The sequence below is a fragment of the Neolamprologus brichardi genome, chromosome 12 (genome assembly GCF_056152115.1).
Source record: "Neolamprologus brichardi isolate AB-2024 chromosome 12, ASM5615211v1, whole genome shotgun sequence".
NCBI lineage: Eukaryota > Metazoa > Chordata > Actinopteri > Cichliformes > Cichlidae > Neolamprologus > Neolamprologus brichardi.
The window spans coordinates 48,182-72,654 of NC_142115.1; the positions used below are offsets into that span (position 1 = coordinate 48,182).

Here is a 24,473-nt window from a genome sequence, read left to right on the forward strand (position 1 = left end):
TTTATCTCTCTTTGAACAAGTTTCTGTGCCTTATTCTTATTCTTATTTCCCTCATAACAAGACAGCTTCTTCTTACTGAGAACATATTTGAGTGATTTACTAATCCAGGGCTGCTTATTGGGGAAAATAGTTGCTGTTTTCAAAGTAATCCTCATTTTTCAATTCAATTCAATTCAATTCAATTTTATTTATATAGCGCCAAATCACAACAAAAGGTGCTTTTCCCAGAAAGAAATGTAAGTAGAAATAGATTATCTAAGTGAGAACATGAGCCTTTAAAAAGTCCCAGTGGGTGCAGTCAAAGCAGTCCCTCAGTTCCAGTCCCTCAGTTCTTTGGTCCAGACTGGAACAACTGTGTGCTCAGTTTGAGCTCTCTTCAGTACTGTGATCTGACAGACCCAGAGGGGCCATCACATCACATTTAGAAGCTCTCCTAATGGAGCCACAACACATGTCCAATACTTTGTCTTGTTGGACAAACTGGAAGAAATGATTCAAGGACTTAGTCACAGAACAGAGATTCAAATCTCCAAAATCAAACTGGCTGCATTGGAGCATATAGTCTGAAAACTCTGCACAGTTTCCTGTTTGAAGCTGCTTCCTGTTGGCTTCAGCTGTTTGGACTTTCCATTTTCTAAACTTCTACATTCTGAACCTTCTTCAGCCCTGATCAGATTAGGAAACACTGAATGATTTCAAGCACACACTTTGTCTAATAAACCTACATTTTTCATTCTTCATACAGATTGATGAGCTTTGGTTTGTCAGAGATCAGTTGTGATTATCTGAAAGCAGCACTGAAGTCCAACCCCTCCCATCTGAGAGAGCTGGACCTGAGCTGGAATAACCTGCAGGATTCAGGAGTGAAGCGTCTGTGTGGTTTTCTGGAGAGTCCAGGATGTGGACTTGGAACTCTGAGGTCAGTCACCATGTTTTAGTTGTGCTGAGATGAATATGATGTGAAAGTTGTGCTGACACTGAACTGCAGACATAAGGCTGATATTATACTGATCCACACTGAGGATCTTCGTGGTAAAGTCTGTTTTCTTCTTCTCTGGTTTAGTCCATTGACTGTAGCAGAACAATGTTCATATTTTAAACCTTCAAAGAAGATGAAAAATCCTCCACTGGATAATTCACTGTCAAACTCTAAAACTCTTCATTCCACCTTAAAGTCTGTCTGGCACTGAGATCCAAACCAAAATGGCCGTTTGCTTTACAGACAGCAGTCCAACACAAACATACACACATCATCCAAAACACAGTCCAACATCCAAATCTCCTCCACTGCCAGCATGAATGATGGGAAAAGAGAAGGAGGAACACTCTGACATTCAGGGTTAGAATGAATTTGATAAAGCAGACTGTGAAGATCAAAGCTGCATTAGATAGCTTACGTGAATGAATGAGTGGACATAAGTGGCACTTCAAAGGCTTAAATCATTATATTTCTCTTCATTCTTTAAGAAATCTGTTAGTTTCTATCAGTTTTCTGTGTAATGAAGCTAACAGCAGGCTAATAAGATGCTGACCAATAGGTTTCTATTAAAGGTTGTCATTTATATCATAAGCTTCAACCTACAACCTTCTAGCTTAAAGGCAATAGTGCTAACCAATTTTCCCAATTTCAGCCCAAATCCTGCATTTTCCTGTTTCTGACTACAGGCCAGCTACACTAACACTTTCTCATCAGACACTGCCACCTAGTGGAGCAAGTCTTAGTTCCATTTGAAGCTTCAGATTACAGTTAGTTCCTTTAACAAGAGGTGTAGGTGGTGGGGCCACAGAACCATCATCACTGAATGCCATATGACACTTAACCTTTGTTTCCATGTGCCGGGAACTTCCTGTTGTTCCAAGGAGGACTGGAAAATGTGTTAAAATCTCCCAGTCAGTTCCTCACAGCACACTTCAATCATTTCCCTCCCGAAGCATCAGGGCCAGGGCTTTTTCTCTCTTTGATCCCACTAAGAGATTTACACACAAACACCTCGTCAGTGTGACTCTCAGAGCCTACCAGCCCTTTCCTAAAATCACAAAGCTCTTCATTGAAATCAATGATATCAATGGAAATCAATGGATCTAGATTGCTCTAATAGAAAGAAGCTGGAATCGAGTACCTTATATAAAAGAATTTCAGCATTGTTTGACGAGGTGGGTTTAATTGATGTATGGAGAAATTGCTTTCCTACAAGGAGGGATTATTCTCATTTCTCAGCCCCGCACTCCCTTTACACGAGGATAGATTATTTTTTGACGTTTGGAAGAGATAGGGATAAAATCTTAACATGCGAGATGGGCTCGATAGATATAAGTGACCACGCACCGCTGTATCTGACGATTGATATGAATGTACACCCCAAAATTTCAATTTGGAGATTGAATTAATCTCTGCTTAAAGATGTGGAATTTAGGAAAGTAACTAGGAAAGAACTCAAAGACTATCTCGAAATTAATGATGATGGGGAGGTGTCACCCCCGATACTATGGGATGTATTAAAAGCTGTCATGAGGGGGAAGATCATAGCATTTGCCTCCTTCCAAAAAAAAGCAAGAGAGAAAAAAATGGAAGAATTACAAGTGATTCAAAAACAATTAGAAAGTGTGCACAAACATAAGCCCTCAGCGGGCACCCTGCAGAAATTAACAACGATTAGAAATGAAATAAATACGCTGAGTACACAAACGATAAAGAGAAAATTGTTATATTTGAAACAGAAATATTATGACGGGGGATCGCAATCAATGAAAATTTTAGCATGGAAACTTAAGAAGAAGATAGCGGAGAATGCTGTAACTAAAGTTAAACACCCAGAGACGGGAAATATAATGACTCATCCTAGTAAGATACAGGACGGCTTTGAATCATTTTATAAAACATTATACGCGGGAGTCCCGGGGGGGCTGAGTATGAAATGGACAATTTCCTGAATTCTTTATGCCTACCAAGCCTTAATGAGGAACAAAATAAAATGATGATAGCGGAGGTGACGGAAGCTGAACTTATGAATGCCATCAACAGGTTGAAATCAAATAAGTCACCAGGCTCCGATGGTTACACCGCTGAGTGGTATCGGGAATTCAAACAGGACTTGATCCCTACATTACTCACTACTTTTAACTGGGTGTTAAAAACAGCGGAAATCCCGCCGAGTTGGAGGGAGGCTATCATCTCGGCTATCCCGAAAGAAGGGAAAGACAAAATGGAGTGTGGCTCATATAGACCCATTTCTGTTCTTAACATAGATTATAGACTGTTTACTTCGATAATGGCCAGGAGAATGGAAGAATTTTTACCCGACCTGATTAGTAATTAACCAAACGGGGTTCATAAGACGACGACAGACCCAGGATAATATACATAGAACTCTTCATGTAATACATCAGATACAGACATCTAAGAGTACAGCCATGCTTATGAGTATTGATGCAGAAAAAGCCTTCGAATCCATAAATTGGGACTTTCTATACAAAGTCTTGGATAAATTCGGCTTACATAAGGAAATTGTTGATACGGTGAGGGCATTATATACTAACCTCACCGCAAGAATTAAAGTTAATGGTTCTCTCTCAAATAGCTTTGTTCTGCAGAGAGGAAATAAACAAGGCTGTGCTTGGTCCCCGCTTCTGTTTGCTTTGTATTTAGAACCTTTGGCACAATCAATTAGACAAAATAAAGATATTAAGGGGATTACCATTGCGGGACAGGAACACAAGCTTGCTTGCTATGCGGATGACATATTGATATACCTAGATCAGCCCACTAACTCCCTGCCTTCGTTGATGAATCTATGCCAAAAATTTGGGAAACTCTCTGGCTATAAAATTAATATGTCTAAAACTCAAATTCTCAGTTATAACTATAGCCCTCCGGCTCACTTGGTTGTTCAATATCCAATGACTTGGCAAACACAATCATTGAAATATTTAAGAGTTGTTATTCCCAAGGATTTTACTAAACTATTTGAGGAGAATTTTGGTTCCCTACAAAGGAGAATAGTGGGTGATATTAGACGATGGAACATGATCCCCTTTCTTTCTCTACACTCACGAATTGAATCTATCAAAATTAATATTTTGCCAAGATTATTATATTTATTCCAAACACTACCAATACCTATTGATTCAAGCCGTTTCAATGAATGGGATAAAATAATATCGCGGTTTATATGGGGGGGGGAAGCGGCCGAGGGTTTGTTTTAAAACTTTACAACTACATAAGAAGGCAGGAGGATGGGGGTTGCCGTCACTAAAAAATTATTTCCGGGCTGCTCAGCTGAAGACTGTGGTCAATTGGTGTGATACAAGCTACCAAGCACACTGGAAGACTATTGAGGAGAGCATGTTTTCCTCTCCAATACAAGCTGTCTTGATGGATTCGAACATTCGAGAAGGTATTGACAAGGTTTGCAACCCCTGGGTGTTGTGTACACTTAATATATGGAGAAAAGTCGTGAAAGAATTTAAACTGGAACAGGATTTGCTTTATTTAAATGGTATGCATATCACTCTGACTTTGTCCCGAATAAATTGGACTCACATTTTAAAAGTTGGTCTGCTAAAGGGTTATCTACATTTGATAGTTTGATTAAGGATGGGAACTTTATTAGTTTTGACACACTGTAACAGAAATACAATCTCGAAAAACAGGTTTTTTATCGATACCTGCAAATAAGACATTACATAAAGACAATAATCGGTGTGATGTCAAACACTAATGTGGAACTGGTAACTTTGTTTAGACAGGCGTACAGTGGGGATGTCGATACAAGACTCATTTCTTTTTTGTATAATTTTCTTATAAATAAGCTTCCCCACTCAACTGATTATGTGAAGATGTTATGGGAAAAGGAGGGAGGGATGTGTATTTCAAGGGATGAATGGACTCAGATGTGGGAATGGAGGAGTACTTCCTCCAACAGCTGGAGGGAAAGTGTGTGCTTTTTTATTACTCCGTGTCAAAAGGCTCATTATGATGGGAATCCTCCTGTGTGTTGGAGAAACTGTGGACACCAACGAGCACATCACACCCATATTATGTGGGACTGTCCTGTGCTACGGACTTACTGGAAGGACATTCATGGTACATTACAAGGCATCTTTTTTTTTTGGTTGTATACCGCAGAACTGGTCTAAAAATGATACATGTCTGTTAAGAGCTTTACTTGTTGCAAGTAAGAAAAGTATAACTAAGAAATGGTCCTTGCAAGATATACCGACCTTGTCATTATGGTGGGAAATTTCGCTAGAGATTTATAGGATGGGGGAGGTAACAGCTCATGTCAATGACAGGGTGGGTTGGTTCCACTTGTGTTGGGATAAGTGGGTCCTATATGCCAATACCCATAAGCCGAATCTTCTTTTCAAAGCTTGAAACCACCAACCTAGCTAACTGGTCACTCCTAACTGTTTTTTTTTTTCTTTCTTTCTTTTTTTTTTCCTTTTCTCTTTTCTCTTTTTTCTTTCTCTTTCGTTTTGCTTTGTTTTTCCCTTGTACATTGTGTTGATTAATGCCTGTAATCACCTTCATGAATTAATATTTTAGAAATAAAGAATTTTTAAAAAAAAGACATCAATGATATCAAAGCTGGAATCAAATGAGTCCAAGTCTTCTGCTGATTCAGCATCACATTCATCTTTTGTCCTTGTTCTGCATCCCCACCATGGACTTCATTCCTTTCCAAGCCAGCCTTGAGTGTCCTTTATTCAGCTCATCCTCTGCTTTACCTTTAGACCTGATTTTAGCTGCTTTATCTCTCTTTGAACAAGTTTCTGTGCCTTATTCTTATTCTTATTTCCCTCATAACAAGACAGCTTCTTCTGACTAAGAACATGTTTGAGTGATTTACTAATCCAGGGCTGCTTATTGGGGAAAATAGTTGCTGTTTTCAAAGTAATCCTCATTTTTCCCAGAAAGAAATGTAAGTAGAAATAGATTATCTAAGTGAGAACATGAGCCTTTAAAAAGTCCCAGTGGGTGCAGTCAAAGCAGTCCCTCAGTTCCAGTCCCTCAGTTCTTTGGTCCAGACTGGAACAACTGTGTGCTCAGTTTGAGCTCTCTTCAGTACTGTGATCTGACAGACCCAGAGGGGCCATCACATCACATTTAGAAGCTCTCCTAATGGAGCCACAACACATGTCCAATACTTTGTCTTGTTGGACAAACTGGAAGAAATGATTCAAGGACTTAGTCACAGAACAGAGATTCAAATCTCCAAAATCAAACTGGCTGCATTGGAGCATATAGTCTGAAAACTCTGCACAGTTTCCTGTTTGAAGCTGCTTCCTGTTGGCTTCAGCTGTTTGGACTTTCCATTTTCTAAACTTCTACATTCTGAACCTTCTTCAGCTCTGATCAGATTAGGAAACACTGAATGATTTCAAGCACACACTTTGTCTAATAAACCTACATTTTTCATTCTTTATACAGATTGATGAGCTGTGGTTTGTCAGAGATCAGTTGTGATTATCTGGAAGCAGCACTGAAGTCCAACCCCTCCCATCTGAGAGAGCTGGACCTGAGATCCAATGACCTGCAGGATTCAGGAGTGAAGCGTCTGTGTGGTTTTCTGGAGAGTCCAGGATGTGGACTTGGAACTCTGAGGTCAGTCACCATGTTTTAGTTGTGCTGAGATGAATATGATGTGAAAGTTGTGCTGACACTGAACTGCAGACATAAGGCTGATATTATACTGATCCACACTGAGGATCTTCATGGTAAAGTCTGTTTTCTTCTTCTCTGGTTTAGTCCATTGACTGTAGCAGAACAATGTTCATATTTCAAACCTTCAAAGAAGATGAAAAATCCTCCACTTAATAATTCACTGACAAACTCTAAAATTCTTCATTCCACCTTAAAGTCTGTCTGGCACTGAGTTTCAAACCAAAATAGCCATTTGCTTTACAGACAGCAGTCCAACACAAACATACACACATCATCCAAAACACAGTCCAACATCCAATTCAATTCAATTCAATTCAATTTTATTTATATAGCGCCAAATCACAACAAATGTCGCCTCAAGGCGCTTCATAGATACAGAGAAAAACCCAACAATCATATGACCCCCTATGAGCAAGCACTTTGGCGACAGTGGGAAGGAAAAACTCCCTTTTAACAGGAAGAAACCTCCGGCAGAACCAGGCTCAGGGAGGGGCGGCCATCTGCTGCGACCGGTTGGGGTGAGAGAAGGAAGACAGGATAAAAGACATGCTGTGGAAGAGAGACAGAGGTTAATAACAGATATGATTCAAAACAGAGAGGTCTATTAACACATAGTGAGTGAGAAAGGTGACTGGAAAGGAAAAACTCAATGCATCATGGGAATCCCCCGGCAGCCTACATCTATTGCAGCATAACTAAGGGAGGATTCAGGGTCACCTGGTCCAGCCCTAACTATATGCTTTAGCAAAAAGGAAAGTTTTAAGCCTAATCTTAAAAGTAGAGATAGTGTCTGTCTCCCGAATCCAAACTGGAAGCTGGTTCCACAGAAGAGGGGCCTGAAAACTGAAGGCTCTCCCTCCCATTCTACTTTTAAATACTCTAGGAACAACAAGTAGGCCTGCAGAGTGGGAGCGAAGTGCTCTAATAGGGTAATATGGTACTACAAGGTCATTAAGATAAGATGGGGCCTGATTATTTAAGACCTTGTATGTGAGGAGCAGGATTTTGAATTCAATTCTGGATTTAACAGGAAGCCAATGAAGGGAAGCCAAAACAGGAGAAATATGCTCTCTCTTTCTAGTCCCTGTCAGTACTCTTGCTGCAGCATTTTGGATTAACTGAAGGCTTTTCAGTGAGTTTTTTGGACATCCTGATAATAATGAATTGCAGTAGTCCAGCCTGGAAGTAATAAATGCATGAACTAGTTTTTCAGCATCACTCTGAGACAGGATATTTCTAATTTTAGAGATGTTGCGCAAATGGAAGAACGCAGTCTTACATATTTGTTTAATATGTGCGTTGAAGGACATATCCTGGTCAAAAATGACTCCAAGGTTCCTCACAGTGTTACTGGAGGCCAAGGTAATGCCATCCAGAGTAAGAATCTGGTTAGATACCATATTTCTAAGCTTTTCAGCGCCGAGTACAATGACCTCAGTTTTATCTGAGTTAAGAAGCAGAAAGTTAGTGGCCATCCAAGTCTTTATGTCTTTAAGACATTCCTGCAGTTTAACTAATTGGTGTGTGTTATCTGGCTTCATGGACAGATAGAGCTGGGTGTCATCTGCATAGCAGTGAAAATGTATGCTATGTCTTCTAATGATGCTGCCTAGGGGAAGCATGTATAATGTAAACAGAATTGGTCCTAGCACTGAACCCTGTGGAACTCCATAATTAACCTCAGTGTGTGAAGAGGACTCTCCATTTACATGCACAAATTGGAGTCTATTAGATAGATATGATACAAACCACTGCAGTGCAATACCTGTAATACCTACAGCATGTTCTAATCGCTCTAATAGGATATTATGGTCAACAGTATCGAATGCTGCTCTAAGGTCAAGAAGGACAAGCACAGAGATGAGTCCACTGTCAGAGGCCATAAGAAGATCATTTGTAACCTTCACTAAAGCTGTTTCTGTGCTGTGATGAACTCTGAAACCTGACTGAAACTCTTCAAATAAACCATTCCTCTGCAGATGATCTGTTAGCTGTTTGACAACTACTCTTTCAAGGATTTTTGATATGAAAGGAAGGTTGGAGATTGGCCTATAATTAGCTAAGACTGCTGGGTCTAGAGATGGCTTTTTGAGTAAAGGTTTAACTGCAGCCACCTTGAAGGCCTGTGGTACATAGCCGATTATTAGAGATAGGTTGATCATATATAAGATCGAAGAATTAATCAATGGCAGGACTTCTTTGAGCAGTTTTGTAGGAATGGGGTCTAAAAGACACGTTGATGGTTTGGAGGAAGTAATTATTGAAGTTAACTCAGAAAGATTAATTGGAGAAAAAGAGTCTAACTTAACATCAATGGTACTAAGAGTAGCTGTAGATAATATTACATCTGTGGGATGATTATTGGTAATTTTTTCTCTAATGATAAAAATTTTATTTGTGAAGAAGTTCATGAAGTCATCACTAGTTAACGTTAAAGGGATGGTTGGCTCAAAAGAGCTCTGACTTTTTGTCAGCCTGGCTACAGTGCTGAAGAGAAACCTGGGGTTGTTCTTATTTTCTTCAATCAGTGATGAGTAGTAAGCTGTTCTGGCTTTGCGGAGGGCTTTCTTATAAAGCAACAAACTATTTCTCCAGGCTAAATGATGATCCTCTAAATTTGTGACACGCCATTTCCTCTCCAGATTACGAGTCATCTGCTTTAGGGTACGTGTTTGAGAATTATACCACGGGGTCAGGTACTTCTGATTAGAGACCTTAGTTTTCACTGGAGCTACAGTATCCAGAGTCGTACGTAGTGAGGAGGTGAAATTATTAACAAGATAATCGACCTCTGTTGGGGTAGCGTTCAGATAGCTGCTCTGCTCTGTGTTGGTACAGGGCATTGACGATGATAACAGTGGCTGGATTATATTCTTAAACTTAGTTACAGCGCTTTCAGAAAGACATCTACTTTGATAAAGTCCACCCTCCACTGCTGCGTAATCAATTATTGTAAATGTAAATGTTATCAAGAAATGATCAGACAGGAGAGGGTTTTCAGGAAACACTGTTAAATGTTCAGTTTCTATGCCATATGTTAAAACAAGATCTAGAGTGTGATTAAAGTGGTGGGTGGGTTCTTTTACATTTTGAGAGAAACCAATTGAGTCTAACAACAGATTAAATGCCATGTTGAGGCTGTCATTTTTAGCATCAACATGGATGTTAAAATCACCCACAATAATTATTTTATCTGAGCTCAGAACTAAATTAGATATAAAGTCTGAGAAATCAGATAGAAACTCTGTGTAAGGCCCAGGTGGACGATAGATGATAACAAGTAAGACTGGTTTCTGAGTTTCACAGCTGGGGTGGACAATGCTAAGCATCAGGCTTTCAAATGAATTAACAGTCTGTCTTGGTCTTTCATTAATTAATAGACTGGTGTGAAAAATTGCTGCCACACCGCCCCCTCGACCTGTGCTTCGAGATTTCTGGTAGTTAGAATGACTCGGGGGTGTTGATTCATTTAAACTAACATAATCATCCTGCTGCAACCAGGTTTCTGTAAGGCAGAGTAAATCAATTTGTTGATCAATTATTAAGTCATGTACTAACAGAGACTTGGAGGAGAGAGACCTAATATTTAATAATCCACATTTCACTGTTTTACTCTTTGGTTCAGATGTGGATACTGTATTGTTCTTTCTTTGTAAATGTTTAAGTTGTTTGTTGCTGGTTTTTAGTTTGTTTTTTGTCTTTTTGGAAGCAGACACAGTCTCTATGGAGATGACTGCTGATGTCTGAAAAATCTATAAAATTATTAAGTGATCATCAGTACTCAATTTGTTCAATACTGAATACATTGCAGCAGAAATTGTCTACATTTGTGAAATATTTCTGGGTGTAGCTGATACAGTGCCATCTAGACCTGACCTGTGGTTGATATCTAAGCGATAATCATCAGTTCTTCTAAAAACTGAAAACTTAAAATTTGACACATTTTGTTGATACCAAAAGCACACTGAACAATTCAGTGTTCCTTTACTGCTGTTCTCTCTTCACTTCTTCTCCCCTGATTATCTCCACCTGTGACTCTCCATTATTGCTCAGTTTTTTGACAAAAACAAGATTAAATATTGCTAAATATAATAGTATCTCATTACACTTCAACATAAGTGGGTTTTTTTGTAATTGTTTATCTGTTATTTTTCAGACTGAATCACTGTGACCTGTCAGAGAGAAGCTGTGAAGCTCTGTCCTCAGCTCTCAGCTCTCACTCTTTTAATTTGAGAGAGCTAGACCTGAGCAACATTAACCTGAAGGATTCAGGCGTGAAGCTTCTGTCTGACGGACTGAAGAGTCCACACTGTACACTGGAAACTCTCAGGTGAGATCAAGCATTATTAGTTTTTTTTTTCATCAACTGACAGAATTAGCAAATTAATAATAAGGCAGCCCTCTAATAGGAGGAGATGTGGAGGTCTTCTGAAGTGCAACATACTCTTAAGTTGAAAAGTTCTAAAAGCGGAAGTAGTTCCTGGGGAGCTACTTGCTCTTTTCTTATTGTTTAAGTAGAAACTTGAAGGTGAAAATAGTGATGAGTTTGCAGAGGTGAATCCACAACACAAAAATGTTGTTCTTTCAAATAATGGTATGATCCCAGTCTGTCTCTTAAAGTGTTTGGCCACATGGTGTGCTCATCAGAATAACACCTTGGCCGTGCTCACATTGATTATCAGCAAGCCTGAAAATTCATCAATAACTGACATATGAAATTATCTCAAGGGCTGGATTTGGCCCACAAGCCATATGTTTGACACCCCTGGTTTACACAGTTTAAGATAAGATAACCTTTATTAGTCACACGTGTGGGAAATTTGTTTTGTTACAGCAGTGGACAGTGCAAAGTTACATAGAAAATTTAGAAAAAAAAAATAAACACTGGAATAAGATATCAATAAGAAACTGTACACAATAGAATAAAATAAAATACTATATACAATTGAATAAAATACAATACAAATGCTATATACAATTGAGTATAATACAACGATGCCGGAAAAGAGTATTGCACTTAGTGTTATTGCACATGTGTGGATGTGTTTGATCAGTTGAAGTCTTTGTTGTGGAGTCTGACAGCAGTGGGGAGGAAAGACCTGCGAAATCTCTCCGTCCCACATCGTGGGTGCTGCAGCCTGCCACTGAAGGAGCTGCTCAGTGCTGTCAGAGTCTCCTGCATGGGCTGGGAGATGTTGTCCATCAGGGATGACAGCTTAGCCACCATTGTCCTGTCACTCACCACCTCCACTGGGTCCAGATGGCATCCTAGAACAGAGCTGGTTTAGTATTCAGTGTGCTAGTGAGTTCCCAGCTAACTAGCAAAACAGCTAACTGCAGCCTCAAGCTGCAACTGCGTCTTTCTAACAAGAGCGTCAGACACTCAGACTGGTTTTCTTTGTGGATGATGATGTATTCTCACACTGATCCTCCATGGTGATGCTGCCATCCACCCACATCTTCATCATCATCTCCGTCAGCCCTCACAATATTCCACCTTCATCAGCTTCATGTTCAGGAGCCTGGATGGACAGTAATTCTTTCCATGGGCTATGGTGGGACATTGAAGTCAAACAGAAGTGAGAAATGAAAGACTGATTCATTTCTATTTTGTCTTGTGATGTGCAGCTTTGTTCAGAGCATTAAGGCCCAGCAAAGATTACTGAGGTCATAGAGTCACTGATGAAACCTGTGTGCTTATAGAAACTGAAACAAGATGAACCAGAATAGAAGGACATTAAAATGAAGTGTCAGCTACACAAAGGCAAAGGTATTCAGTTGTTGGTGTAAGGATGGAGTCAGACTTTAAGCTGCTTGACTAATTCACTATATCCTGTTCTCCTCATAGAACCTGGATACACAGACTCACCTGTGACACAGTGACACACAGTGTGGGCTACACACATATTAGAAAGTGGATCTGTCACACTTGTACAATCATTTGTAGTGCTGGGCAACCATGAACACTTTGAATCACCATTAATGGCATTGTTACAGCAACATTCAATCATGAACTCAAAAGTAGTGTATTGTGTACTTATTTTAATAGTACTGCAGTATGAAAAGTGCAACATTCAGTGTGCAGATGTGAAACAAATCAAGTGCTTTTTAACAGCAGTATTCCCTTTAACACAGTAGCAGTTCAAATATTTCTGTCAATCTGAGCTGAAACATGAATCAAATCAAATATCAAAGTTATTTGCCTCTGCCAGGACGTTAACATTTGATTTAGTTTGTTCCAAACAAAGTTCCGCTTGAGTCCAGAGACACCATCATAACATTATAACAGGCACCTTTGATCAACAGCAAGTGAACATTTATAAATGTGTGTTTTCAGAACAGGAACCAGCAGAACTATTTTTCTGTTATCAGGTAGCAGCACAAACGCTCATCAGCTCATTTACTGTGCAGGGACTTTGAGTGTGTGAAGTGTGTGTTTGTACTGGATTTCCTTTGGAGAATTTCAGTGAGAAACAAGACAAAGAAAAACACTTTCAGTAGTCCAGGTTGAGTTGATAACATGAACTGCATTTATCTTCCTCTGACTTGACATTTTCTTCCTCCTCTGCACCGAGCTAGCTGCTAAGACACACAAGCTCACTGACATTTTCTGATGATAAAGAATCTCTATTCTTCTGTACAATATGAGCAGCATCAGAGAACAAGCTTTCACAGGTACAGATGTTGCAGCTGTGGCCAAGTACTTGTGTGCAGTTGAGGCCGTGCTGCATGTTTGGAGCAGCACTCTAATGGACAGGCCTCTGTACTGATGGTGGGCTCTGCTCTGTATCCACCACACTGTTCTCAGCTGAGTCTTCCTCCTGAGAGCATGAAACCAACTTTTTTCCTCCCAGAAGTTCATTCACAGACCTGCAACAGAAACAATAATCAAAGATTCAAATGAAAATGTAGAGCATTCATTTACTTATATACACAAACATGTCCTCTACATATTCATGCAGAGGTGGGTCGAGTATCCAAAAATTGTACTCAAGTAAGAGTATCATTACTTTAAAATAAACAAAGTACTTGGTGAAAAGGCTACTCAAGTACTGAGTAAGTAGCGAGTAACTGTTTGAAATGTCCGATTTATTTTCTAAATAAATGCTATCAAACAAACAAAAATAAATAAATATACAAATTTTAGTATTTTCAAAAGGAATATATGTAAAAACATCAACAAAATAAGGCACAACAATTCTAATTTCCAGATTTCAGTTTTTCACAACATAAAGCTTTTTTCACCAAAACCTACAGTAAATAATATAAATAACCACTTCCCCTGCCGGGGGCGGACTCCCTCAGACATCGGTGTGTTGGTGGTTCTTTGTGTCCGGGGATGGGCGTCCAGGTACACACCGGCTCACTCCTTGGCGGCTGCTTATCGGGGCCTGGAGCCTGGGGCTCGCTTGGGCCACTTCGGAGGTGGGGTGCCCCCGGCCTCTCGGCCTGGGGCTCGGTCACTCAGGCACAGCTGGCTGCCGGCGGGGCTCACGGGCACGTCACTGCAACCCCCCCTGGCTTCTGCTCCGTGGCTGCTGAGTGACCCCTCATCTGGGACTCTCCTCAGCTCTTTCTGGGACAGTGGCATGGCTGCCCCTCTGTTGGTCTTCCTTGATCTCTTGTGTTCTGGGGGCCTCTGGATGTCTGGAGTTTTGATTTCCTCCATACCTGCTTCATGCCCTGGAGGATGGGGCAGTGGCCCCCCACACCCTCTAGCAGATCATTACATGAAGGAACCTTTTAAGAAAACAAGCGCGTCCATGCTCACAGGTGTACACACGGGTGATCACACACACAAACTACACCCTTTTTGGCTCCTACCTCAAAGCACACTGTGCTGTCGATCTTACGTGCTGCACAATAATGTTTAATATTTAGTATTTACTGTCATATTCCCATATATCATTGTGATGTTGTTTATTCTATTACTCTCGTTTTCTTCTGCTTGTTTTCTTTTTTCTTTCTCAACAGGTGATCCAGGTGATCGATATATGTATTTTTTTTTTCTGCTTATTCTGTTGGTTTTTGTTTTTTGCCCTTCTCCCCCGTCCCTCTTCTCAACTGTTTTTCTTTCCCTCTTTCTTTCTCCCTTTTCTTTCCCCCAGTCAAGTCTGTCCCGTATTCAGCAAGTGAAAATAAAATAAAGAATAAAAGGTGAATCAAATGGACCATTACGGCAAAGCTGAGATGGTCAATTTGGTAAAGAAAATCCGTTGGGCATCTTTCTTCGCCTTTAGACAATAATTCTGATGGCAAAAGAGCCAAACGGGACAGGTTAAAAAAGAGAAAAAAAAAAGAAAAGTAGTCGTCAAAAAAGTTACTCGAGTAAGAGTAAAAAAGTACTTGGTGAAAAGGCTACTCAAGTACTGAGTAAGTAGCGAGTAACTATTTGAAATGTCCGATTTATTTTCTAAATAAATGCTATCAGACAAACAAAAATAAATAAATATACAAATTTTAGTATTTTCAAAAGGAATATATGTAAAAACATCAACAAAATAAGGCACAACAATTCTAATTTCCAGATTTCAGTTTTTCACAACATAAAGCTTTTTTCACCAAAACCTACAGTAAATAATATAAATAAACAATGCAAACAATTTCCAGTGACAAGATATGCTGTAAATTCATTTTTGCTCCAAATGGCACAGCAGCCTCAGAGAAACATTAGCATGAGGCATCTTCAACATATGTACATACAAGGCAGCTCAGTTTACCATAAGTTGTATGGGTGTGCATCTTTTTCTGCATATTTAGCAAAAATGTGCCATTTGTTAACTCAGTGAGGTGATGGTTAAGCTTCAGCAGCAGTTTGCTCTCAAGGTTCTTTCTGTGAAGCATTGAACAGGAGTCCTGCATGACTGAGAAGTCCTTCACAAGCTCCAGATGCAGGAAGAGCTGTATTGGTTTTGATCAACAGCTTCTTGATGTGAGGAACGCCATGCAATAGATCCACACCTCCAGTGAATGGACATGAAAGGTACCTCTCCAGTTCCCCTGCTTCTGGCTTTCCTGACCCCATGGATCCATCATCTTCGTCAGTTAGGCTGCTGTTTGCGCTGGCCTCATCCAGCTCTGAGTCTGGGTGATGTCTGATGAAGTGGAGACCTGTGGAAAGATGTATGGTTTTCAAAAGAATTAGATCTGGTCATTACAGTGCTGTGTACACTGCCAAGCTGCGGATGTTTGTTTGGAGCTAGCCTCCAAAAAGCTGGCCATACACTGTGCGATTTTTGGCCCATTTTGAGCCGATTTTTCAGTCACGCAACTTTTTTGGGGATCAGCCTGAGTTCTGCCTTAATCGCGTGTCGTACATCGTGTAGTATACATGGGGTAACGAAAAGCAGTTAACACCTCACGACCAGCTCCCAATCATCAATCGTATGGTTGCATGATAATCAAACCTGTTTGAAATCCTGTTGCCCCTCAACGCAGCCTCTCACACTGCGCACGCACAAACACAGAAATGAAAGTGAAAAGGTGGAGCAGCACGGCAGTGCAGCGTGTGATCTGGACACAAGAGATGGAGGCACAACTTGTCCGAGTACGTAAGCGTAGAGCTGCCAGCCAGGCAAAAGAAAAATAGAGCTATATCACGTTATTACGTGAAAAGTTTATTGTTCTAACAATATACTTTTCATGTTCGTACAATATAATATTTATATTGTACGAACGTGATAATTATGTATATTGTAATAACGTGATATTATATTGTACAAACATTAAAAGTATATTGTTAGAACAATAAACTTTTCACATTATAACGTGATATAGCTCTATTTTTCTTTTTCCTGGTTGGCAGCTCTACGCTTCCGTATCTGAGGCTTTTCAATGTGGCCTCACAAAATTATCACGGCTACAACCATGAAAAGAGTTGGATGGGCATTCCTGCTCAATTACAGCTGCCTGGTCAATGGTTTTTTTATCAGTAATTCAGCCAAGTTTATGGTGGTGGTTTGTGTGTGTCTGTGTGAGTGAGTGAAAGACACAAAGAGGGAGAGCGAGAGACAGATTTTCTATGATAAGCTTCATGTTATGGACGCACAGTTTGAGCACTCAGGTCACATCAGAGCATCAGGCCGTATAGTGTGAGACCCTGCATCGTGACCTATGAACTTCTAACCTCTGCGATTCAATTGTACAGTTTGAGCAGGAGCTGAATAACGTGACTGAAAAAAATCGCAGTGTTTGCCCAGCTTAATGCAGACTGTTTAAACTAAACAAGCTGCTGTTTCACATAATAAACCCTGTCAGCCGCAGTATTGCCTTCTGTTTTAACAGTTAAAGCAGTAGAGACGAGCTGTTTACATGTGCGTTGAACTCTAGTGTCATTAACCAGGCTAGCTGTTAGCTTATAGCTCACGCTAGCTAACCAGCGAGCAGTTAAAAGGACAGCCGAAGCTGCACAAAACACCCACAAACTTATCTCACTACAACGTAGCACCGAAAATATGACTCGCAGCACAGCTACTGTAACATAAGACTGAGATCCAGCTAACCACAGCTAAAAAGATATTTAGAGAAAACTTACCATTTCCTCAGGTTACACGAGCTGAGTTTTTTCACGCTGAAAAGTTGTTTTGTTTTGGCTCTCACTGAAGACACCGACACTGAAGACATAGCTGTTCTTTTGTACTGCTTTTAAGCTAAACATTCTTAGTATATGAGGCCAAGGGTGTTCATCCTCTTCAGCTCTAACGTAGACGACTGGCTCTGCCATGTTTCTTCTTTCCGTGTGTCCGCTACTTTGAAATGCTTGGGCCGTTCTGCCCGCCACAGTTTCAAACTGGTCATGTGACTGCATCTGATTGGTAAAAAGGTTACCGGAAACTCCATTGGCGGCATGTTATCTAATGTGTTAAACTAATTTTTTTTTCTTTTTTTAAGTAACGAGTCGAATTTTGCAAATGTAGCGGAGTAAAAGTTTCGTTGCTTCTTCACAAATGTACTCAAGTAAAAGTAAAAAGTATTGTGCAAAAAAGGTACTTTAAAAGTACATTTATTTCAAAAACTTACTCAAGTAAATGTAACAGAGTAAATGTAACTCGTTACTACCCACCTCTGTATTCATGCTATATTTACACACACGTCAGCTGTAGTTGCCATGGCAACCTTGGTGTTGTGTGGTAAGGATGTCCCTGAGCGGCTGCTCGTTTCTGCAGATCCTTTTGAGTGGAAGGATCCAGAGTGGAAGTCCATCTGGTTGGACTGTCTTGTATCAGTGACTCTTTCTTTTGTCCATGTTCAGTTTGTTGCTGTTCTAATTCTGCAGCGTTTGCTGTGTTTAAAGTGGTCCACAACCTTTGTACATTTGGCCTGGACATTGTCAAACTCCCTGTTCTGCAGAGATACTGTGACAGAACGCTGGAGAACGTACGCGATGCAGGGACGTGTTCAAAGGCAGACGTCTGGCAGCAGCCATCATATTTCTTGCACTATCTGTACTGAGTGTGCTGACTTTATTTCAAATGTCCCACTGTTGTGCAACATGAATCAAATGTTCTGCATGTTTCAGTCAAATGTCTCTGTTTTCATTACAGTCAGAGCATGTGACCGCAGCTCCCACTCTTCATTAATATCATGTACTGTAACTCCCAGGTAACCATGGTTACCCAGCCACGTCCAGTAGTCTCCAGAGAGGCCAACAGCTGGTGCACGTTGTAACGCCGTGGCTTTCGTAGTCTCTCCTTTTTCTTGGGGGAGGGGACTTGCCCGGTACTAATTACTTTGAAATCATCCAGATATCGTCCCTACTAACCCTGATAAGAAGTAACCTTGAGTAGCCTTAAAGGTCAAATCCTGTCAATTCCACCTGTTAAAGATAGCTCCACTATTGATGGGGTCACTTGTTATTTTGGGGATAAGTTTAGTAGCCTGGACAGCTGCTCAAGAGAAAGGCTATTGTTATTATTGTTATTATTATGAACCTGCAAGAGCTGTTTGCATAAAGAATAATACTCAGACTTTGAAGTTTTATCGTTTCACAAAAGGTTTAGAAGTGAATGTCCACAATTTAATGTCTAAGGAGCTTGGAAACAAAAGTGTCTGGACTTCTTTAACTTTTGTCCCTCTTTGGGAGGACACTCCCACAGGGCGTAAATCTGGGACTCTCCCGCATTTGACCCTAGAACTGAAGAAGCTTCTCGGATGAGAGGTGAAACGTCTTCAAGCAACTTAAAGAAGTCCAGACGCTTTTCTTTCCAAGGTCCTTAGACTACGATGACCTGGATGACTGAGCTTCCTGCTCGAAAATCCGCAAAATAAATTGAGTATTTCTCTGCAATTACAAACTCTGTGTAAACAATCTTAGTATCAAAATAAAGCTAACACTTTTCAGATTTCATCAGGGGTTTTATTTTTTATGTTTTATTTTGGTAAGTATGGTCTCTGGTGACAGACGTTGTCTAGATGAATTTCAGCTGTGTCCCATGACCCTCCTGTGATGACCTCAGGTTCTGTCCTTCCCTCAGTGTCAGTGTGAAAAGATTTTACCTTATTACCTTTATGTTTAAGCTTATTTAAATTGCACAGTAATGCCTGTACATAGCGTGTCAGCAAATTCTTTAGCTGCAACAAAGTGATCACATGAGGAAGTTGCTCAAGTTTAGACAACACCCACGTGTATTGTTTTAACCCACTACAAGATCGTTAATCAACTTGTTCCTCTTCGTCTTGCAAGCTTGCATCCTGTGCAGCCTGTGCAGCCTCGTATGCAAGCAGCAGATAAGAAGTTGTTTTTTCCTAACTTGTACTCCACCCATGAGTGTTACGTGAGAGGACAGTATATAATAAACTCTGAGCGAATGCCTGGCGCGCTTTGCCTACACTTTCTGTAGTCGATGGAAGGTGTCAGGTAATCGTCCATGTACATGAATTAACTCTGGGCCCGTGATTCTTTGCTTTCCTGAGGTTTTTCTCCTTACAGTCAGTTTATCCTCCTCATGTGCTGCCGGCCTCTTTTAGATTCTCTTTGGTTTGTTCCTCGTGTCCTTTTATTCCTCAGTTTAAGACACCAAACTCATCAAAGGTTCAGTCTGCCTCCTGAAACACTCCCATTCATGACATGAGACCAATACAAGATGTCCTTGGCAGCACAAACACTGTTTTAAAAGCAGCGATGGGCAAAGCCAGGCTTCGTCAAACTGAAACATTGGAAGCATTTGTGCCGTCTTGAAGATACTGTTCTGTGAAACGGGAACACAGACTAGCCCAGCACAGTTCACAACACAACTACAGACACACAATAAATCAGTTTAGTCAAACAGAACAGACTGCTGTGTTTACTGTAATAAGCAGAATAATCAGAAGCGTCCATTTCACGCACATCTTTAAGTCGTCCTCTGCTGAACATCTTCTGAACCATGAAGAAACTTTCCTGAACTTGATCTTCTAACACCGGCCTGATGTTTCACTGTCAGTCTGGAGTTTGGCTCATAGTGAACCTGCACAAGTCCTGTTGGATTTGACAGACTCACAATAGAAGCATCAGTGGAAATCAAAAAGGAAAATAGAGTCTGGAATCAATCAATGTGTTTTTCTAGCTTTTCTTTTTATAGGATCAATATTTTCTGTATTTCTACACACTGTGTGAGTAACGGCTGACAGTGAGGATGATATTCCTGAATGCAGTAAATCCTATTTTCTGTTGAAAGTAGAAAAAAGTAGAGCGCAGACAGAGCTGAAAACTGGTGCCTGTTTGATTTAGTCCTTGAAGCAGAGGTGGTGTTTTTTACTGAGATCTTCTAATGATGTTACAGACAGTGTGTGGCTCTCTCTCTGCTGATAGGACTGAATGTGTGTGGAATAAACTAAAGCAGTGCTATAAAATCAATCAAAAATAGGATTTCCTGAGCCTGGCCATGCCTGGAAGCGGCAGGTATGCCACCTGTGGCAGCTGAGGTCAGGTGATCTGAGTGTTTGAACCACGCGTTGGAGCAGCGTTTCCAAACATCTGCACTTCAGAAGCTCCAAAGTGTGGAAACATCACTGTGGAGCGTCTCATCCCCATTTAAGAGATCTTCTTGGCACTGCAAAGCTAAGCTTGCAAACAGCACCATAGTTTTTCAATCCCAACCAATCAGAGCACTCCTTATGTCACGTTACATGACTCGTGTGTTTTCCTCTTTGATTAGCACCCAAAGAACTAAAGAAAGGCTAAAAGGACATTCAGCCAATCAAATCCCTCCTAGGAACAGGAAGTCTAGAGAGGAAATGGGGCAGAGAAGGAGAATCACCAGTTTAAATGTCTGAGTTTTAAACTGGTGACCCTTTAAAGAGGCTTTTATTGACTCTTTCTGTTTTCTTTACAGCTTTTTTCACCATTTAAACTGTTTAATATCAGATTTAGAAATAACTTTTGGATAGTTTTTCTACATTTCCACTAAAATGTGACACAAATAATGACTTTCTGACTTGACTTTGGACTAATCTAATGACTCAGCCTGGCTATGTTGGACTTGGTGTGGAAGCAGCTCCCAGTTTGAGTTCAGGAGACAGACACCCTCTCTACTTTGAAGATCCTCTTCAAACTTTCCTTTTTGATAAAGCTTATAGCTACAGCTGGATCAGGTGACCCTGAACCATCCCTCTGTTATGCTGCTATAGGCTCAGGCTTTTGGTGGACGTCCCATGATTCTCTACTTTCTTCTCCACTCCCCTCTTTTCACTCCTGATGCTTTTATATGTCACTACTGCATGTCCTTAACTTTTGTCTTCTCTCTCCTTAGTTTGTTTTTGTCTTGTCTCTCTGAGCTCATCTCTTCCCTTCACCCTGCAACTAGTCATGGTAGATGCTCCACCTGGAGCCTGTTTTCGCTTGGAGGATCTTTGTGTCAAAGGGAGTTCTTCCTTCCCACCATCACCAAGTGCTGCTCACAGTGGATTGTCTGATGTTTGGGGCTTTCTCTCTAATATTGGAGGCTGTTACTTTACACTGTTAAACAGCTTGAGATGACTGTTTGAATTGTCACTTATAAATAAAGTTACATTGAATGGATGTAAATGGATCGATGTTATTGTATGTGAAAAACAGAAAACGATTGTTGACAGATGGATTGTTGTTTTGTGTGTCTGCAGTCTGTCAGGCTGTCTGATCACAGAGGAAGGCTGTACTTCTCTGGCCTCAGCTCTGAGCTCCAACCCCTCCCACCTGAGAGAGCTGGACCTGAGCTACAATCATCCAGGAGACTCAGGAATGAAGCTGCTGTCAGCTGGACTGAAGGATCCAGGCTGGAGACTGGACACTCTCAGGTATGGAGAGAATGTCTGATAGAGGAGGAAGAGCTGGAAACATTTCCTGTGTCCTTCACTCACTTCCTGTTTGTTTCATTAGACATGAACGGACCAATAAGAGATATTAACATTTTAAGTCATAAAGGAGAACTTCTCCAAGAACAATTTGTAGATAACAAGTATATTTAACATTAATCTTTGTACAGAGGGGGAATATCTATCCTAGATCAAAACAACCACTCAAACCAGGGTAAACTGTTAGCCTAGCTTTATTAACAAAAAAAAAAATCATTGTGTTATAATCAGAGCTGTGGTAGAAGCTGACAACTACAGGGAGATATTTTCTGTGCATTTAAAGGCAAGCAACCCTGCAGAAATGCATGTATGTATTTCAGTGCTTTTCATAGACAAAGGTCACAATGTGCTGTGAAAAGCCAACACACACTATAAAATAATGGAACTGAAAACAATCAATACATTTAGAGACAAGCCAGTTGGAAGATACAGAGGCAGGAAGGAAGTGACAAAAAGGAATGTTTATTGGTCCAAATGCAAAAGTTAAAAATGAGGAAAAACAAATTCCATTAAACAGAAATCCAGGAAAACAGGAAAAGAGGAAAATATATACACTGGGAGCTACCTGCAAACAAGAGACAGGTGGGAGCAAAAAACAGGTGCAGACACTGAGACACGAGCTGATTGGACGGTGTGTACGTGTCAGGATTGGTGGCTTTTTGAATTGTTACTGGATGGTATTGCTGCTGTTGGTTTTTCTCAGATTACAGACTTTAATTAAGGATTACAGACTTCTGTCTAATCTGTCATGTCCAAAATCTACTAATTTATTAGTAGCTAATCCACAAGTTCATGTGATTTCTGTGTGCTGATAACATCCAGTCTGTTCTGTATGGAAATAAAATAACTCAATGAAACTAGATGATCTCATTTCTGGAGAAGTTGTGGTGGGATTGTTGCTACTGCCAGACTCGGTCTGTGGCTCGCTGCTACTAATAAAAAGTTGGAGGTAAATAGGTTGGCTAAGAAAGCTAAAGGGAGATGGCTCATTAAACTAAATAAAGTGTGTTAAATGTGTGTTTCCCATGCTGTATGTTCACAGTCACAATGACAGTCAGTGACACTGACAGAAGGATGAACAGGTTTAGATAGGTTGAAAACATGTGTTGTCTGAGAAAGAAACAAGGCTGTGAATCATTTCAGTCTGTGTATGTGACAAAGAGGCAGTCCCAGAGTTGGGACCAGGAAGCAGAGTTGCAGTCTTACACGCCTGTCTGCAGCTTCTCTCCTCCTGCTACCCCCCCAAAAACCCATCTCCATAGAGACTGTGTCTGCTTCCAAAAAGACAAAAAACAAACTAAAAACCAGCAACAAACAACTTAAACATTTACAAAGAAAGAACAATACAGTATCCACATCTGAACCAAAGAGTAAAACAGTGAAATGTGGATTATTAAATATTAGGTCTCTCTCCTCCAAGTCTCTGTTAGTACATGACTTAATAATTGATCAACAAATTGATTTACTCTGCCTTACAGAAACCTGGTTGCAGCAGGATGATTATGTTAGTTTAAATGAATCAACACCCCCGAGTCATTCTAACTACCAGAAATCTCGAAGCACAGGTCGAGGGGGCGGTTTGGCAGCAATTTTTCACACCAGTCTATTAATTAATGAAAGACCAAGACAGACTTTTAATTCATTTGAAAGCCTGATGCTTAACATTGTCCACCCCAGCTGTGAAACTCAGAAACCAGTCTTACTTGTTATCATCTATCGTCCACCTGGGCCTTACACAGAGTTTCTGTCTGATTTCTCAGACTTTATATCTAATTTAGTTCTGAGCTCAGATAAAATAATTATTGTGGGTGATTTTAACATCCATGTTGATGCTAAAAATGACAGCCTCAACATGGCATTTAATCTGTTGTTAGACTCAATTGGTTTCTCTCAAAATGTAAAAGAACCCACCCACCACTTTAATCACACTCTAGATCTTGTTTTAACATATGGCATAGAAACTGAACATTTAACAGTGTTTCCTGAAAACCCTCTCCTGTCTGATCATTTCTTGATAACATTTACATTTACAATAATTGATTACGCAGCAGTGGAGAGTGGACTTTATCAAAGTAGATGTCTTTCTGAAAGCGCTGTAACTAAGTTTAAGAATATAATCCAGCCACTGTTATCATCGTCAATGCCCTGTGCCAACACAGAGCAGAGCAGCTATCTGAACGCTACCCCAACAGAGGTCGATTATCTTGTTAATAATTTCACCTCCTCACTACGTACGACTCTGGATACTGTAGCTCCGGTGAAAACTAAGGTCTCTAATCAGAAGTACCTGACCCCGTGGTATAATTCTCAAACACGTACCCTAAAGCAGATGACTCGTAATCTGGAGAGGAAATGGCGTGTCACAAATTTAGAGGATCATCATTTAGCCTGGAGAAATAGTTTGTTGCTTTATAAGAAAGCCCTCCGCAAAGCCAGAACAGCTTACTACTCATCACTGATTGAAGAAAATAAGAACAACCCCAGGTTTCTCTTCAGCACT

At 40.4% G+C, this 24,473-nt stretch overlaps 1 protein-coding gene across 2 annotated transcripts in view; it reads left to right on the forward strand.

Moving 5' to 3' along the window:
- Nucleotides 1-24,473, forward strand: part of LOC102781932 (protein NLRC3-like) — a 73,546-nt gene that overhangs the window by 41,004 nt on the left and 8,069 nt on the right. Inside the window, exons 7-9 of one of the 2 annotated variants that reach the window (XM_087848627.1) lie at nucleotides 776-919; nucleotides 10,821-10,994; nucleotides 21,743-21,916. In XM_087848627.1, coding sequence (XP_087704753.1) covers nucleotides 776-919; nucleotides 10,821-10,994; nucleotides 21,743-21,916 — 492 coding nt within the window. The remainder of the gene's footprint in view (nucleotides 1-775; nucleotides 920-10,820; nucleotides 10,995-21,742; nucleotides 21,917-24,473) is intronic. The other variant, XM_087848626.1, reaches the window with a different exon arrangement.